At 47.3% G+C, this 18,627-nt stretch overlaps 1 protein-coding gene across 1 annotated transcript; it reads left to right on the plus strand.

Moving 5' to 3' along the window:
• Positions 1 to 273: 273 nt before the first annotated feature.
• On the plus strand, positions 274 to 12,699 carry LOC311223127 (uncharacterized protein YwnB-like; the record flags this gene model as incomplete). Its single annotated transcript, XM_084307877.1, is given in 5 exon segments — positions 274 to 298; positions 301 to 404; positions 1,215 to 1,416; positions 2,231 to 2,395; positions 12,542 to 12,699. Coding segments are annotated over 5 exon segments (654 nt in total).
• Positions 12,700 to 18,627: the final 5,928 nt, after the last annotated feature.

Consider the following 18,627-nt stretch of genomic DNA (forward strand, 5'->3'; position numbering starts at 1 on the left):
ACATTGCCTATTGATACTATATCAACAAATTGGTTTGATAAGTGTATGAATCACCATGTCACATGACATCATTGGGCGAGACATGTCCTGGGAAGCCATGGCTAAATGCAGTGGCCTTTTCATACCATAATAAAATTACAATTTCACACTTTGAACGAGGGCGGGAACTGCTCTACAATGTGCAACTGCAGACTTCAACCTTCAGGTCTTTGATCAACTGATAAACCTGCACTGCAGTGTTGACTGTGTGCTGTTTTCCAGAGTGGTGTTAACATGAAAATAGCTGTACTGGGAGCTGGCAGACTGGGACGTATCTGGTCAACCAGGCACTGGAGCAGGGACACACAGTCACTGCTGTGGTCAGGAACCCAGGGAAACTCACTGTGCAACATAGCAACCTAAAGGTATTGTACTGTCAGTTGCATTCAAAGTTACATGATTGATTGATTGATTGATGTTATATAGGCTTATGGCTGTTTGCGATTGATACTCAAATTTATTACATGATAATAAGGAGAAATGAAGGCAAAAGGAATCATTAAGACCTAATGTTACTAATCTTTCACAATGATGTAATTACAGTTTATTTGTTTATTTAAACGGATCCCCATTAGCTGATGCCTTAGCGGCAGCTAGTCTTCCTGGGGTCCAACAACATACATACACAAGATAACATACACCGATAGAACATAAGAAAGCATATATCACAAAGAAAATCAATCATAGAATAGAGAAAAAACATGTATCATAGAATAAAAATGTAAAACAGGAGATGAAAAACAAGAGATAAAAAACAAGAGATAAAAAACAAGAGATAAAAAACAAGAGATAAAATCCAGTTAGAACCAAATAAAACAATTTATCAGGGTGTGCATGTATTCAAGCTGTGCTGTATCATGAATTGAAAATGGGGGACCCCGATGCAAACAAGATGAAAGTCCCCCTCCGGTCCGCATCCTCCCAACAACCACGCGCACCGAGCCGCACGGTATTGTACCCACTCTGCAATCCGCCAATAACATTTTCAATCAATCAATCAATCAGACTAAATTGTATTGTGTGTGTGACCAATTGGCACAAGACATAGTGTGTACACTGAACACTGAGAATACCTAGTTATTTGAATGTGTGCAGTGGATGCAATGCTGTTTGGGAAGAGTATTTATGAAGTGAACTGTTGACCTAATTGTAAATGTGTTCCCCCTTGCTGTCAGGTGGTGGAGGCTGACATTTTCTCAGTTGAGAGTTTAATGCCTCACTTTAAAGGACAGGATGTCGTCATGTCCTGCCTGGGTTTCGCTATTTCCTTCCTGTACGGGGTGACGGGTTACACCCAGTCCATGAGGGCAGCTGTCAGTGCCATGAGAGAGGTCAAAATCAACCGGATCATCATTATGACCTCCTGGTATACTGAGCGTCTGTCTGTCTGTCTGTCTGTCTGTCTGTCTGTCTGTTGTCTGTCTGTCTGTCTGTCTGTCTGTCTGTCTGTCTGTCTGTCTGTCTGTCTGTCTGTCTGTCTGTCTGTCTGTCTGTCTGTCTGTCTATCTGTCTCTTTTAATCACAGTTGATGGTGACAGACAGGCCAATAGACAGACAGACTGTCTCTCTAACGGTCCATCTGTCGCCATCAACTATGATTGAATCTAGGTTACTGTAAAGAGTGCATATAAAAAATGTAATGAATTCAAATGAAAGGTTCTTCAAATCTTATATAGCAGAGTCAAAATGTTCCATCTAGTAGCCTATATGTTAGAGAGTAATGAAACACATGGTCATTTTGCTGCTCTAGTGGATGATATTTTCACCCTGCGGCACACTCTGCCCCATGGCGATGTCAGAGTACCTCTTTGGAGGAACTATCAAAGCCTGCCTAGGGGAAAAAAAGGTACTCTGACATCATAGATTGGGGCAGCAAGGTGAAAATATCAACCACTAGACCTGCAGAATGACCATGAGTTTCATTATTCTTAAAGAATAACTAAACACATGGTAATTTAGCTGCCTTGCCTTGCCTTGACACTCTGCCACACCCCAATCTGTGATGTCAGAGTACCTCTTTTTCCCCCCTCTAGACAGACTTTAATGGTACCTCTGACATCACATATTGGGGGCGGGGCAGCAGAGTGTGCAGCATGGTGCAAAATATCACTAGGGCAGCAAAATGATCATGTGTTTAGTTACACTTTAAGCAATATTTTAAGATTCTAACTTCTCATGTGTCTGATCTCAGCTAATTCTGGAACTCATGCATCTTACCTCGTCTGCTTCCTCCTGCTGCCACTGATCCGGAGTGTCCTCAGTAACATGTACGAGATGGAGGACTTCCTCACGAAGACCGAGGACATCGACTGGACTGTGGTTCGGCCTCCTGGTCTTAAGAACCTGTCTGCTACAGGTGAGACAGATGAGCAGTGGCCAAAAACAAACCGCATGCACAGATGTACCGTGGGGAAACTGTACATTGGAGGTGGTTGGGTGGGTGGGGTGGGGGGGGGTTGGGTAGGTGGGGTGGGGGGTAACTGTACATTGGATTATCGACGAAACCTTACTTGGTCCCAAGAAGAGGTCCTCGTGTATTATTGGGTTAGGACATTTACTGTACATTGGAGGGGGTTGGGTTCAGTGGCGTCGCGTGGGTAAAATAACAGGGGAAGCCAAAAAAAAATTATTAAAAAAAAATTATTCAATATTTTTATTAATAATTTTTTTTTTTTTTTTTAAGTCAAGCAGTCACCATGTACACTACAGTATGGCTCGGCGGCCAGTCAAACGTTATTTTTATTTATTTAACAGATTGCAGAATGGGTACAATACAGTACGGCTCAATACACATTTACGATGAATTGAAAATGGGGGACCCTGATGTAAACAAGACGAAAGTCTTTCTCTGGTCTGCATCCCCTTAACAATTGTATGTATTGAGCTGTACTGTACTGTACCCATTCTGCAATCTGTTAATAAAGTTTTCATTCATTCACACACAATTGTATAAGGGGATGCAGACCAGAGAAAGACGTTTGTCTTGTTTACATCAGGGTCATTAATACTGCTGGAGCATTGGTTAATTTTTGGTCCGATTTTTCCTTGCGCGATTTTGCGTGCCGCGTGGGAGCAAATTCGAGACACATATTCGGTTGCAAAAAGGTGTCCCATGGTCTCCTCTATGGCCGTGAATATTTTCACGCGGATCGGAATCACGGCGCGCCCGTGGGACACTTTTCCGTTTCGGCGAGTTTATTCCACGCTTTCTGTTTTCCTTTTCTAAGCATTTTAGGGGCTACATGTGAATCAGTAAAAGTTGCGGGACGCCCAGATGTTTCCACGATAGAAAGCTCGCGTGGATCCCATAATAGGCTCACTTAATACAGCGTTTTTAAAATCACGCGACATTTTCAGGGTCGCGAGCCGACCTTTTCCCCTCGTTTTCGATGATGGAAGTGATTTAGGAAAAGCTTCGGCACGCCGAGAGGTCCCCGTGGATTTAATCTCGCGAGGATCGGGGCAATATTCGGCCCGTGGGAACAGTTACGGGTTAATACATTGTTCAGAGTGCAGAGGGGAAAATATGGCACCTGCCCCGCCTCCAGGTGGAATATTATGCTGAACGTCTTCCTCCCAGCTCCGTTTTAAACTTTTAGGGTGTGGCCAGTGGCAGTCAGCTCGAATCTGATTGGCTAGGATCGGATTTGGAGTTTGGACTCACTCTATAATGCTGGAAGCCTGGAGAAAGAGACCTACCCACTGCTTCTCTCCTATACTAGCTGCAGTAGTGAGCACAGTCTGACAGTGTGTTAGAGGGAGTGAGAAGGAGAAGAGGGAGACATTAAAAAAAAAAAAAAAAAAACACAGATGCACAGATGAAAATGAATGTAAACTATATTAAAAAAAATTTATATTTTAATTTTTTTTTTTTTTCATATTTCATATTTCATAATTTGATATGAAATTTATAGGGAGGCATGGCTTCCGTTGGCTTCCACAAGGATTCGCCACTGGTTGGGTTAGGACATTTACAGGGGCCAGTTTTGGATTGCAGTCTCTCGTAGGTGCTCTTTGAGTGGTTTTGAAAGTGGGTAGTGATTCTCATTCCTTTACAGCTGTGGGTAGGGCGTTCCACATTGATGTGGCATAATTGCTAAACGTGTTTAGTCCCTTGTTTGAGCCAAATCTGGGTTTAACATGATTTGTGGAGCTCCCTCTGGTGTTGTGATCGTGGTATTCACTGACCTTTGGGAAGTATTTTGACATGTACATGGGTACCTTGGTCGTGTAGTAGTGTATCTTGTAGACCAGGCCCATTGCAAGTTGCTGTACTCTGTCGTCTACTCTAAGCCATCCTAGGTTGTCAAAGTGGGCAGGGGTGAGGTGGGTTCTAGGAGTAAGGTCAAGCAGTAGTCTGACCAGTTTGTTTTGAGATGTTTGTAATTTTGTTTTTAGCGCCTTTGAGGTGCTTTGGTACCATGAGGTGCAAGCATAGTCGTAGTACCCTTGAATGAGTGCTCCTGCCAGAGTCTTCAGGGTATTCTTGTTTACCAGTGAGGAGATCCGGTACAAGAATCGAGTTCGTTGGTTGACTTTTTTTATTACATTGGATGCCATTTTGTCACAGGAAAGATTTGCCTCTAGGATTGAACCCAGGTAGGTAATATCTTCTTTCCTTGTGACAATATTGTCACCCACTGTAACTGAGAAGCCGTCGGTCTTGCTGAGTTTGTTATTTGAACCGAAGAGAATGGACTCTGTTTTGCCCATGTGTAATGATAGTTTGTTATCAGCGAGCCATATGCAGATTTTGCCTAGTTCCGAGCTGAGGGTTTTTTCAACCTGAAACTTGTTCTTGTCAGAGACCAGCAGGGCTGAGTCGTCTGCAAACAGGAACAAGTTGCAGTCACAAGCTGACGACATGTAATTTGCATAAATTAGGAATAGTAGCGGACCTAGTATGCTTCCTTGTGGAACACCACAGCTTACTGTGAGGGGGGGGGGTAGGGTACCGTTTACCTCCACCATCTGCTCTCTCCCCTCCAGGTAGGATTGCATCCAGCTCACTGATAGACTATCAAAACCAATTGCTTTTAGCTTGTCAATCAGAATGGTGTGATTGACAGTGTCGAAGGCCTTTTGTAGGTCCAGCATGACCATGCCGCAGTATTTGCCCGCCTCCACCTCTTTTTTGATGTGGTCGTTTAAATAGAGAAGGCATGTGTCAGTAGAGTGGGATGTTCTGAAGCCAGATTGGAATTCGTAGATTAGATTTTTTTCCGCAAGATATTTTTCGACCTGTTCGTATACAATTTTTTCCATGACTTTCGAGATGGAGGTAAGGATAGAAACAGGGCGGTAGTTGCCTGGGTCTAATTTACTGCCTTTTTGTGCAGGGGTGTTACTCTCGCAATTTTGAAGTCCTTGGGGACGTGTCCCTGTTTTATGGAGAGGTTTATTATGTGTGTGATGACTGGGGTGATGGCGGCTGCTGAGTCTCTGAGGAATTTGGAGGGGATGTTGTCATGGCCAGTGGCCTTGTTAGGTTGGAGGGCGCTCAGTTTTTTGAGTACCTCATCTGTTGTTACCATTTCCAGTTTGAAGTCGTCTTTGTGGACCCCTAGGTTCTTGTAGTATGCTACTATGTGTTCTACCCCATAATGCCCTGAGTGGGAGGGTAGTTTGTTTACCAGTGTTGTGGCTATGTTTGTGAAGAAACTATTTAAGTAATTGGCTACATCCAGCTTGTCTGTGATGAGGGTGTTGTCCGTCTTTATGTTTATGTTTGAGAATCTGGTTTTAAGTTTTTTACTGCAGCCTAGTTGGTTATTGAGTAATTTCCAAAGTTCATGTGGTTTGTTTTTGTTTTCCTCGGTTTTGTCATTGATGAGATTTGTTTTTGCTGTTTTGATCATGGAGTTTACGTCATTTCTTAGTCTGTTTCTTTCCAGTTTGAGTTCAGTCACGTGGGCTTGGAGTTCACTGCTCATGCTTATGGTAAGCTTTGACTGACTTTTACGAAACTCAGAGCATTTTTTGTCTCTGGTTTTCATAGCGGTCAGTATTTCTGTTATGGTTTGACACCGACCCCAAACACAACGACACAAGAGAGTAGGATTCAGAGTTGCCAAAAACAAGGGCTTGTTTATTAAGACTAAATAAACAGCACAGACTTGGAAGAGTTCAAACAAAGACTGGAATACAAGCAAGGATGAATGTTGCTGCTCTGCAGCTTCTCCCGGGATGGTAGTCAGGGGAAGCAGACGCTGACGTCAGAGCCGCTCTGCAGACCTCTCTCGGCAGAATCTCTGAGGTGGTTGCGGGACCGAGAGAGAGAGAGGGAGCGAGTTAACACAGAGTGCAGGTGGAACAGAGCAGGTGAACAGGAGAGGTGACTTGTACCCGAAAACAGAGTTATCCAAGTGACTGAATCTTCGGTGTAAATACACACTGTGAGTAACGTTCCAAACACAATCCCAAGTGATAGATATCTTCGGTGCAAAATAAACACTGTGAGCGAAGTCCCAAAATACAAATCCAATGTGATAATATCTTCGGTGTGTAAACACACAGTGGGAGATGTTAGGCCAAAATATTATCCCAATGAAACAATCCAAAAAAGGCTAAACGCTGGGTGAGTGACTGTCTGATAAAAAGCTGGAAATCTTCAGTGTTATATAAACACACGAAAAACGGAATTGGATCAAAGACAGTCATAAAAAACTCACCCAGGCGTTGTGCGTAAAGAGCGTTGGAACAGAATGGAGCGAGCGCGTCGCCTCGGGGAAAGGGTGTCCAAGAGGAATGCTTCTTGAATATCCTGGAGGCAAAGCACAGGGAAACAACAGCAGGCAGCAGGAACGGCGAATGCAACTGAAATATCAAAACGATCCAACAAAACTTGAATGGGGAAACGGGGTATAAATAATAAGGGAATGCTTAATTGACAAGCAGTGACAGCTGAGGGATGTGATTGATAAGCGTGTGGACGGGGGAGAACCAATCAACGACGTCTCTGGGAAGAAGCGTGTGAATAGGGGAATGAATTGATTAACAGAAAACAAATGGAAACAGAGCGAGTAGGCTTAAAGGAACAGAGCGAGTGGGTGAGCAGCGGACCAATCATCACAGTACTTCAAGAAGCCCGTGGTGGGGAAAGAACCAAACCTTACAGTACCCCCCCCTCCACGGGAGCCACCCGGCGACCCACTCGGCCCCGGCCTGCCCGGACGGGACCCAAGGAAGTCGGCGACCAGGGGCACCGGAGAGGGGGACAAAGACAGAGGCCCGGAGAGGGGGACCGGAGACGTGGACCGAGGACCGGCGAGGGAGGCCGGAGACGGGGACTGGGACCCGACAGCGGAGGCCGGGCACGGGGACTGGGACCCGACAGCGGAGGCCGGGCACAGGGACAGAGAACCGGCGAGGGAGGTCGGAGACGGGGACTGGGGCCCGACAGCGGAGGCCAGGCACGGGGACAGAGGACCGGCGAGGGAGGCCGGAGACGGGGACCCGGTGAGGGGGCTGGACGGCACCTGAAGACACCGGGCACGACAGGAGGAGCTCCACCCCTTGATGGCACCGGAGGACCAGGCGATGTGGGGCTCGTGCAGCGCGAGCCAGGGCCTGCCCAGGACCACAGGGACAAGAGGAGAGCTGGTGACGAAAAATTTGAGCCTCTCAACGTGGTCACCAGCAACGGTGAGAAGGACTGGACAGGTGCGTTGAGTGACGTCAGCCAGGCGGCGATGATCCATTGCGAAGACCTCCAAGGGCCTCTCGAGGTCCTCAAGTGGAATGTTGGCCCGGGTGGCAAACCCAACGTCCATGAAACTCCCATCAGCACCAGAGTCCATGAGTGCACCCACCGTCGCCCGCTGGTCCGCCCAGGCTAGGGTGACGTCCGCCAGACGGTTGGGTGGTGCACGGGTGGGGGAACAGGAAAGACGGCTCACCAGGATCTCCCGGGGTCTCGGCGAGCCTGGTCCTCTTGGCCGGGCACGGCAATTGGAGACACGGTGTCCACCCCGGCCACAGTAGAGGCAACGGCCGGAGAAGAGCCTGGACTCCCGTTCGGCCGGGCTAAGGCGGTTGCGTCCCAGCTGCATGGGTTCCTCCTCGGTCACGGCTCGGGAGGGAACAAACCCACCAGTCACGGAGGGGGCAGGGCGGTCAGCACTGTAGAGGCGGCCGCCGGGAAAGGGGGCCCCTGAGCGGAGGTCGATGGCACAGTCGTAAGGCCGGCGAGGCGGAAAGACCTGAGCCCTGGACTCCCTGAAAAACCCCTCGAGGTCGTGGTACTCGGGGGGTACGTCTGGGGTACAGAAAACCTCCTCGAGGTCGTGGTCCTCGGGGGGTACGTCTGGGGTACTGAAATCCTCCTCGAGGTCGTGGTCCTCGGGGGGTACGTCTGGGGGTCCCCGTCGGGTTCTCTCATGTCTTCTCTCCTGGAGGCGTCCGTCGATGCGGATGGCGAGGATGGCGAGTTCCCCCACCCGTGCACCACCCAACCGTCTGGCGGACGTCACCCTAGCCTGGGCGGACCAGCGGGCGACGGTGGGTGCACTCATGGACTCTGGTGCTGATGGGAGGTCCTCGAGGGAATCAGGTTCCTCCCGGGTCGCGAGCTGGTCCCTGACTGCGTCACTGAGCCCACTCATGAAGGTTAGGCGAAGTGCTGGGTCGTTCCAACCACTCTCCACCGCCGCCAGTCGAAACTCCAGGACGTAGTCTGTTACCCCGCCGCTCCCCTGTCGGAAGGTACCCAACCGGGCTCCAGGGTCCAGACCACGGGCTGGATGGTGGAACACCCTGCGGAGCTCAGCCACGAAGTCTGGATAGGAGAAACAAAAATCTGCATCCATTGCCCAGGAGGAAGTGACCCACTGGGCTGCCCGGCCTGAGAGCAAGTTTGTCATATAGGCCACTTGGGCCCCTCTAGAAGTAAAACGGCTTGGTTGATGACGGAAAACCAACTCACATTGCATGATGAATGTGGCACACTCCTCGGGATTGCCGTCGAACAGCCGTGGGACGGAGAGACGGGGTTCCCGAGGTGCGGGATCGGGAAGCGTGGGAACTGCTGGGACTGCGGGGAATGCTCCTGAAGGAAGTGAGGGAATTAAAGCGTTGACGGTGTCGCTCAGCGTGTGAAGCTGAACGAGAATACCTGACTGTTGTCCTGCCAGAGCGGCCAGGGACCCTTGAATAAGCAGGACCTGCTCTCGGAGTCCCTGTACAGCAGCTGCAGCCGCATCCAGCTGTAGGCTGTGTTCCTTGGCTGACTCTAACTGGACTGCCGCTGCTGTGCTGACTCTCTTGCGGGCGCAGACCGCGCAGGCCAGTACGAACCCCTTGACGTCGTTCCTCATGGTGGGCCACCAGAATCGACAAGCCAGGAAGGAGAACGTGCGATGAACGCCCGGGTGGCAGGCGAACTGGCTGGTATGGCCCCACTGGAGGACCCGGGACCGGACTGAGTTTGGGACAAAGAGACGATGAACCGGTACATTGCCTGGAGCGCGATGGAAGCGTAGGGCACGCCTTACCACCCCCTCGATGCCCAAGGTGACGACTCTCTCTGTGTCGGCTGGGGTCGTCATATTGGTTGGATCGTAATGTTATGGTTTGACACCGACCCCAAACGCAACGACACAAGAGAGTAGGATTCAGAGTTGCCAAAAACAAGGGCTTGTTTATTAAGACTAAATAAACAGCACAGACTTGGAAGAGTTCAAACAAAGACTGGAATACAAGCAAGGATGAATGTTGCTGCTCTGCAGCTTCTCCCGGGATGGTAGTCAGGGGAAGCAGACGCTGACGTCAGAGCCGCTCTGCAGACCTCTCTCGGCAGAATCTCCGAGGTGGTTGCGGGACCGAGAGAGAGAGAGGGAGCGAGTTAACACAGAGTGCAGGTGGAACAGAGCAGGTGAACAGGAGAGGTGACTTGTACCCGAAAACAGAGTTATCCAAGTGACTGAATCTTCGGTGTAAATACACACTGTGAGTAACGTTCCAAACACAATCCCAAGTGATAGATATCTTCGGTGCAAAATAAACACTGTGAGCGAAGTCCCAAAATACAAATCCAATGTGATAATATCTTCGGTGTGTAAAATATTATCCCAATGAAACAATCCAAAAAAGGCTAAACGCTGGGTGAGTGACTGTCTGATAAAAAGCTGGAAATCTTCAGTGTTATATAAACACACGAAAAACGGAATTGGATCAAAGACAGTCATAAAAAACTCACCCAGGCGTTGTGCGTAAAGAGCGTTGGAACAGAATGGAGCGAGCGCGTCGCCTCGGGGAAAGGGTGTCCAAGAGGAATGCTTCTTGAATATCCTGGAGGCAAAGCACAGGGAAACAACAGCAGGCAGCAGGAACGGCGAATGCAACTGAAATATCAAAACGATCCAACAAAACTTGAATGGGGAAACGGGGTATAAATAATAAGGGAATGCTTAATTGACAAGCAGTGACAGCTGAGGGATGTGATTGATAAGCGTGTGGACGGGGGAGAACCAATCAACGACGTCTCTGGGAAGAAGCGTGTGAATAGGGGAATGAATTGATTAACAGAAAACAAATGGAAACAGAGCGAGTAGGCTTAAAGGAACAGAGCGAGTGGGTGAGCAGCGGACCAATCATCACAGTACTTCAAGAAGCCCGTGGTGGGGAAAGAACCAAACCTTACAATTTCAGTGTGCATCCACGGCTCCGCGCGATTTTTTACCCTGGTGGTTCTTAGGGGGGCCATGTTGTTTAGTATCGTTGAAAATTTGGTTTTGAAGCCAAGCCATGTTTCTTCAACCAGTGTACCATTGAGCTCATCTGACCAGTCCAGACTCTCCAGTTCAAGGTTAAAGGCCTCGCTAGAGTAGGTTTTGAGGTCTCTAGATGTGACTGTTTTGTGACAGCCAGCCTTTTGTTTTAGCTTTTTGCGGGTGCAGAATATCATATAATGATCACTTAACCCGCATGCTATAACCCCTTTATTGGCGATCTTGGACTTGTCAGAGGTCAGGATGAGGTCAATGGTAGTCTGAGTTGACTCACACGTGTGGGTTGCGTGATTAGCTGGCTGAGGCCGTGTAGATCACAAAACCTATTGTAGGATTTGAAGACCTGTGCATCTTTTTGTTGCATATCCGTGTTCCAATCCCCAATAAGAATAATTTCTGCATCCTCAGCTCCAGCTAAGCACGCATCCAACACATCATAAAAGCCATTTTGGTCTGGCGGTCTGTAAATTGTGCCGACTAGAACAGATTTAGCCCTTTCAAATAGAATCGTCCGCAATGAGTCGTCCGCAAACAGGAACAAGTTGCAGTCACAAGCTGACGACATGTCATTTGCATAAATTAGGAACAGTAGCGGTCCTAGTATGCTTCCTTGTGACACTCTCAAACTCTCAATAACTGTCAAACTAAATTTATATGTGCAATCTGTTAATAAACTTTTCAAAAAAGCTTTGGGAGATTTATTTAATACAAAATAAATAAAAAAAGATAACTTTATTTAAATTAACCAGGTTTGTCCCATTGAGATCCAGGATCTCTTTTACAAGGGAGACCTGGTCAAGAATATCAGAAAAAGGGCGCTCCAGTAGCACACCATGTACCGCGCTGCGTCGCGGATCGGCCCACCGAGTTCGATTCCCGGACCCGCCGTTATTTGCCGAATGTCTTCCCCTGCTCTCTCTCCCGTTTCACCCTCACTGCATCTGTCGGTCATGTCTGACCAGGAAAAGCGATAAACGCTAAAAAATAAATCTTAAAAAAAAAAAGAATATCAGAAACACAGAGTTTCAAAATAAACACACTAAAGATAAAAGTAACATTACAATAGGCTTTCAATAGGCTTCACTATAGCCTTAAATACATTCAGGGGTTACCAAGCTTTGAATTTTAAGATCAGACCAAGATTGTTCCAAGCAGTTGGTGTAGAAAACCTAAAAGCTTTCTTTCCAATTTCTGTTCAGACTTTGAGAACGACAAAGTGCACAAAGTCCTTAGAGCGGAGATTGTAATTGAATTTCCATTGTTCAAATTTAAAAGAGACAATACGTAAAGGCCCTGTTAAGATCAGAACATAGTAACATACCAATGACCATTGTGCAAAATAAATCACCATTGCTTTTCGGTGAAGTGCCCCATTAACCCTTTCACTACCACACTACCAAATGGTTAACCCTTTCACGGCAACAACACAGAAGGTTAACCCTTTCACTACTGTTAAAGTTAGAGGTTATATATGATTGCAAGTAACTGAGTAAATAACTGTGTAACTGCCTAACTGTCTACTGATTCCACAAGAGGGCGCTATAGGCGGAGCCGTTAATGCTGCCGCCAGGTAGAGGGTATTTAAGGAGATGTCGTCTCCCCCTCTGTCTCTCTCTTCCACCTTCACTCTGGAGCATGTGAAATAAACCACGCCGTTTATGGCTAAAGATAGAAACCATGCCTCATGAACATATTATTGTCGCCCCATAGCAGACTCTGTCAACAACTACCACACTACAGACGGTTGTCCTAAACATTTTGTTCCCTCTACACAGACGCGGAGTTCCTGACCCATGAAGGCTACTTTGTGCCGGACTCCAGCGGGCAGCCTGTGGGCAGCTCAGTGTGTAGGGGAGACGTGGCGCGCTTCATGCTTTCTTTGCTCCGCAGCAATGCCTGGGTGAAGAGGGAGGTTGCCATGACTACAAAGTGAACCACAATGTGCTTTCCTAACATGCCTTCACTGTGTGTTAATGTAAATTTAATTGTACCATGAACTTTAAAAAAAAATAAAAAGGTTATCTAACATCTGTTTTTTTTATTTTTTTTTTACATCTCTGGTTATGAAATTCGATGGTGTTTGTAATATTGTTTGTATTCATGAAAATGTATTTCTTGTTTACCACTACTGTGAGAGTTCACGGTTTGAATAAACTCACATGTGATTGTTAGAAATAACTTTTACCACATGGGGGCAATGCTGTGCAATGCATTCCCAGTAGCATATCAGTGTCCTCATTGGACCTAGACCTGTTCGCTGTATACGTCAGATCAGGCTACGTTTAGTTTAGAGTCTGAACAGAAACCGCAAAAGTCGTCTTACGGTCTCACTTTAAATTTTGCGTTTAGACTAGCGTTTTGGGATGGAATTCTGCGTGCAGACGACGCTGTAACGACTCGAGACGAGCCTTAATATGCTTTACTGAAACTAAACTTGATCCATCTGTAACAGACCCTGAAATAGAATTAGAGAACTATACTATAGTCCGTAATGACAGAAACCAGTATGGAGGTGGTGTTTGTATGTACATAGTGTTGCAGTCGTGGTCACACCCGGTTACACGCCGTGTTACCAGATCACTGAGGCAGAAGTACGCGCGATCGCGCACGGATGTGTACTGTACTCGCGTGTACGCGCACACAAAAATTCGCTGTATCCATTCGTTGTGACTCAAGTACCCGGCCACCGTTTTACATAACAAAAAGCGCAGGTAGACTAAGTGTCTGGGTGTTGGCTATCTGAATGCATCTCCCCCTTCATTCTGTGTGACACAGGCAGTGGAGGTGAATACTAATGTGGCTCGGAATTCGTGATGGGGGTCTACCTGCTGCTTATGATATTGAATCAAGCGTCTGTGCTGCGCGCCAGCTTTCCACGCGCACATTCACACAAATAGAGAGCAAGAAGAGCTTGTATGATAGAAAGATTGCACTTGCGTATATGCGCTTGTGTGTGTGTGTGTGCGTGCGTGTGTGTGTGTGTATAAATCAGTTCTGTGCGCATGCACGTACCCACGCGCGCGCGTGCACGTGGCGTGTTATCAGTTCCCATATTAGGACTGCACCACTGATAAGGACACCAAATTCATTACCCGTACTGACCTTCATCATGAGACAATTGAAACCGTATGGGTGGAAATTTTATTTGAAAGGGCAAAATCTGTTCTAGTCGGCACAATATACAGACCGCCAGATCAAACTGGCTTTTATGATACTCTGGATGCGGAAAAAATTCTTATTGGGGATTGGAACACGGATATGCAACAAAAAGATGCACCCGTCTTCAAATCCTTCAATAGGTTTTGTGATCTGCACGGCCTCAGCCAACTAATCACCCAACCCACAAGGATATGTGAATCAACTCAGACTACCATTGACCTCATACTGACCTCTGACAAGTCCAAGATCTCCAATAAAGGGGTTATAGCATGTGGGTTAAGTGATCATTATATGATATTCTGTACCCGCAAGAAGCTAAAACTAAAGGCTGGCTGTCACAAAACAGTCACATCTAGAGACCTCAAAACCTACTCTAGCGAGGCTGTAATGGCAGAATTTCTTCGGAGTTTCGTTTACCATTTCGTTTTCAGTGCGTGCAGCAAAAAGTTTCACACTCGTGTCCAATGGCTAATACAAATCTGTATCCACAGTTATGATGTACACTCACGGACTCCAGGATTAAGTTTGAAGGTTCTTTACTTTCTTTGGGCAGTCACACAATATACAACATCATTCTTCAACAGGATATAGATCGAATTAGGATCGGTGGACTTCGTTTTGGACTACGGTCAAAAAGTTATGTGCTTCTATACTGCATGGGCACTGTCTCACTACTAACTAGGTACTTCAAGTTCACTGCATATAAAGACTCTCGCACATGCGCAGTAACACATCTAACGTACATGTAATGTTAATTCTTAGAAATAATTCGCAACTAAACTATAAATATGGCTTATAGCATACCACAGCATTACAAATTAAACTACTGCTCGTTTTCTAAATATATAGAATACAAATATATTCAAAATATAAACTTTCAAGGTTTGGCTCTTACATTTCCGGCCTCTAATTGGAAGACAAGCAGGCTGCCAATTACTCAATAAACAAACTAGAGCCAACGTAAATTTCAAAAATAAAGCATTATCCTATATGCTAATCAAATTCTAGCGTGAATGTAATGAACGTACAAAGGATACGTAGATCAAAGTTCTTTTGTTTAACTGTCCTTCTCATAGATGAGACACAGCTTGTCGACAGGTCTTTCAAGGGTGTTCGTCTTCGTCTTGACCAGCACACGCCTCACAAGTCCGTTTGCATCGGTAATGATCTGAGCGACTCTTCCCAGCAAATTCATCCAAGATCATGACGACATCTCCAATTGACAGATTCTTCTTGATCTGGGTCCATCGCTGACGCTCTTGCAACTGGGGAAGGAACTCACGCACCCATCGCTTCCAGAATAAGTCGGCGAGATATTGTATCTGCTTCCATCTTCTGCGTGCGTATGAATCCTCCTTGCTGAACAGTCCAGGCGGCATGACTGGCTGCTTCTTCATCAGTAGTAAGTGGTTAGGGGTCAATGCTTCGAGGTCTGAAGGGTCGTCTGTTGTTGTTGTGAGTGGTCTGTCATTTAGTATGTATTCCACTTCACACAGCAATGTGTGTAGACACTCATCACTGACTGTTTGTTCCTTCAGCACAGATCTCATTACTTTCCTTACAGATCGGATCTGTCTCTCCCAGACTCCTCCAAAATGTGAGCCTGCAGGTGGGTTGAAAACCCATTTGATTCCTCTTTGCATCAGTGCATCTTGAATCTTTGTTTGATTCCACTGCTGAATCGACTCTCGCAGCTCACGCTCAGCGGCTACGAAATTTGTCCCATTGTCTGAGCGCATAATTGCTACTTGTCCTCTCCTGCACAGAAAACGACGGATTGCATTCACACACGAGTCAGTGTCAAGCGAGTGCGCTACTTCAAGGTGTACTGCTCGCGTAGTGAGACAGGTAAACAGGACGCCATATCTCTTCACAGTGCTGCGGCCCTGCTTCACGTCAAACGGACCAAAGTAATCCACCCCTACGTTAGTGAAAGGGGGCTTGTCAGGTTCCAGCCTGTCTGGAGGCAAGTTTGCCATCTTTTGTCCGAGGGTCTTGCCTTTGACTTTTCTGCAGACCACACATCTTGACAAGAACTTCCTCACCATTGAGTTCCCTGAGGGGATCCAATACCTTTGACGCAAACGTGAGAGCATATAGTTTCTTCCAGTGTCCGATTTTCTCATGAGTGTCTCTCAGAATCAGTGTAGTGACGTGCGAATCCTTTGGGATGATGACCGGATGCTTCACATGCTCCGGCATAGCAGATGCACAGAGACGGCCTCCGACCCTCAGAACTCCATCCTGGATCACTGGGTCAAGCTTTGTTAGATGACTGCTCTTCTTCACGTTGCTTCCTTTCTCCAGCATGAGTACTTCTTCAGGGAAATGCTGGGTTTGAGTGAATCTGATGATCTCCATCTCAGCTCTCATTAGACATTCAACTGTCAAGGTGCCCAGGTCTGGCATCGTCTTGTTGTCGTTCTGGTTGTCATTTCTTGTTTGACGATCGGGATCTGTTTGTAGATCTGTCTTCTTCTTCCTACAGCGCTGTAGCAGCATATCCTTCAGTCGGAGAATCCAGGCGACGGCTCTTTTCAATCTGTACCAGCTGGAATAGTGGTTGATCAGCTTGTTCACAGCGTCTGTGTCTTCGACTGCGTGTGTAAGGTGTACGTGTCTCACCTCGCTGTCGTCCTCTTCGACCTTCATCTCGGCAGGTCTGTCCGGCCATTGACTCTCTGGTTCTCGAAGGAAAGCTGGACCATGAAACCAGCTAGGGCTCTCCATGAACTTGGTAGGTGTAAGCCCCCTGGAAGCACAGTCGGAAGGGTTGATTGAGGTATTGACATACTTCCATTGGTGCGCCTTCGTTGCATCTCTGATGGTGGCGACACGGTTGGCAACGAAGGTCTTGAAACGCAGTGTTTCATTCTCTATATATCTCAACACGGTTGTGCTGTCAGTCCAGAATGTCGAGTCATGAAGGTCCATCTGGAGCTCTCGTCTCAACATCTTGTCAGTGTTCACGGCCACTACCGCTGCTGTCAATTCCATTCGTGGAATAGTAGTTTGCTTTGTTGGAGCAACACGGGCTCGTCCCATCATGAAGGCGCAGTGAACCTGTCCATTGCCGCTTGTCAGTCTGAGGTAGGAGACTGTCCCGTATCCATTTTCAGACGCGTCAGAAAAGTGATGAAGCTGTGCTTCTGCAACAGGTCCGAAGTCCACTGGTCTTACACATCTGGTCACACCCACTTCTGACAGTTGGTGAAGCTCTTGCAGCCACGTTGTCCATTTTTGGGCAAACTTTTTAGGAATTTCGTCGTCCCATGCAAGCCTTTCTTTGCACAGCTGCTGCATGAGCATCTTTGCAGGGAGGATTGCTGGGGCAAGGAAACCCAGAGGGTCGTAAATAGAGCTGGTTACTGAAAGGATTCCTCGTCTTGTGACGGGTCTGTCTTTAAGATTGATCCTGAACTTGAATGAGTCGGACTCGATGCACCACAACACTCCTAAGACCCTTTCCACAGGGAGAGCATCGTTGGTCAGATCCAGGTCTCTCAGTTCGTTTGCTCTTTCGTTGTCTGGGACAGACGCAAGCAGCCTGCGACTGTTACTTGTCCATTTGGTCAGGTGAAAACCTCCGTCGGCGCACAATGCAGTGAGGTCTGCTCGTAGGGCGATAGCTTGAGTTTCGTTGGAGACCGACTTTAGACAGTCGTCTACATAAAAGTTCTTGAGAACTGTGTCTACAGCCTCAGGTGGAGCCTTGCTCCTATTCTCTTGTGCTGTCCTCTGTAGAGCAAATGTGGCGCAGCTGGGTGAGGAGGTCGCACCGAAGAGGTGCACAACCATCTTGTACTCAGCGATGTCCTGGGTGATGTCTCCCTCGGGCCACCACAGGAAGCGCAAGAGATCGGTGTCTTCATCAGGCACGCGCACTTGGTAGTACATCTTTTCGATGTCAGCCATCATGGCGACCGGCTCCTGTCTGAAGCGAGTCAACACTCCGACCAGGGTGTTCGTTAGGTCTGGTCCTTGTAGAAGCTCACTGTTCAATGAGACTCCGTGGTAGCTGGCGCCACAGTCAAACACCACACAAATCCTTTTCTTCTGTGGGTGGAAGACTCCATGATGGGGAAGGTACCATACTTTTCCATCCTGACGACTTAACAGTCTTGTTGGTACTTTCACTGCATATCCTGCGTTAATCATGTCACACATGAAGCTGGTGTACTCTGCATGGAACTCAGGATTCCTCTTCAGCTTGGTCTTGAGGTTTAGTGCTCGCTGCATAGCAGCACTTCGATTGTTTGACATTTGGACACTCGCTCTCTTCAGCGGAAGATTTATGTAGTAATGTCCATCCACATAGCGTGCAGAGCCTGACACAAAGTCCATGAAACGATGGTCCTCTTGTGACATCTCTAACTTGTCATCACAGTTTCGTTCGGGAAAGTCATGGTTATATTGCTGGAGAAGAAGCCGTTCTATATCCTCAGTCTCGACAGCAATTCTGTTCACTGCAGCACTTGATTGTTCACCGTCACGTGCTGTAGTGTCCGTTGGCTCTTCCAGTGGACCATTCAGAATCCACCCAAGAGCAGTTTTGACCGCATATGGTCCGTTTGCTTGGCTGTGGATCACTTTCCATGGCTCTAGCAGCTTGTGTTCTCTTGTTCCAATGAGAAGCTCCACTTCGGCGTTGATGCGTGGCAACCTGACTTCGTTGAGGTACGGCCATTTGTCAACATCCTTT

The sequence above is a fragment of the Notolepis coatsorum genome, assembly GCF_963971535.1.
Source record: "Notolepis coatsorum genome assembly, chromosome: 2".
In the NCBI taxonomy this organism is placed as follows: Eukaryota; Metazoa; Chordata; class Actinopteri; order Aulopiformes; family Paralepididae; genus Notolepis; species Notolepis coatsorum.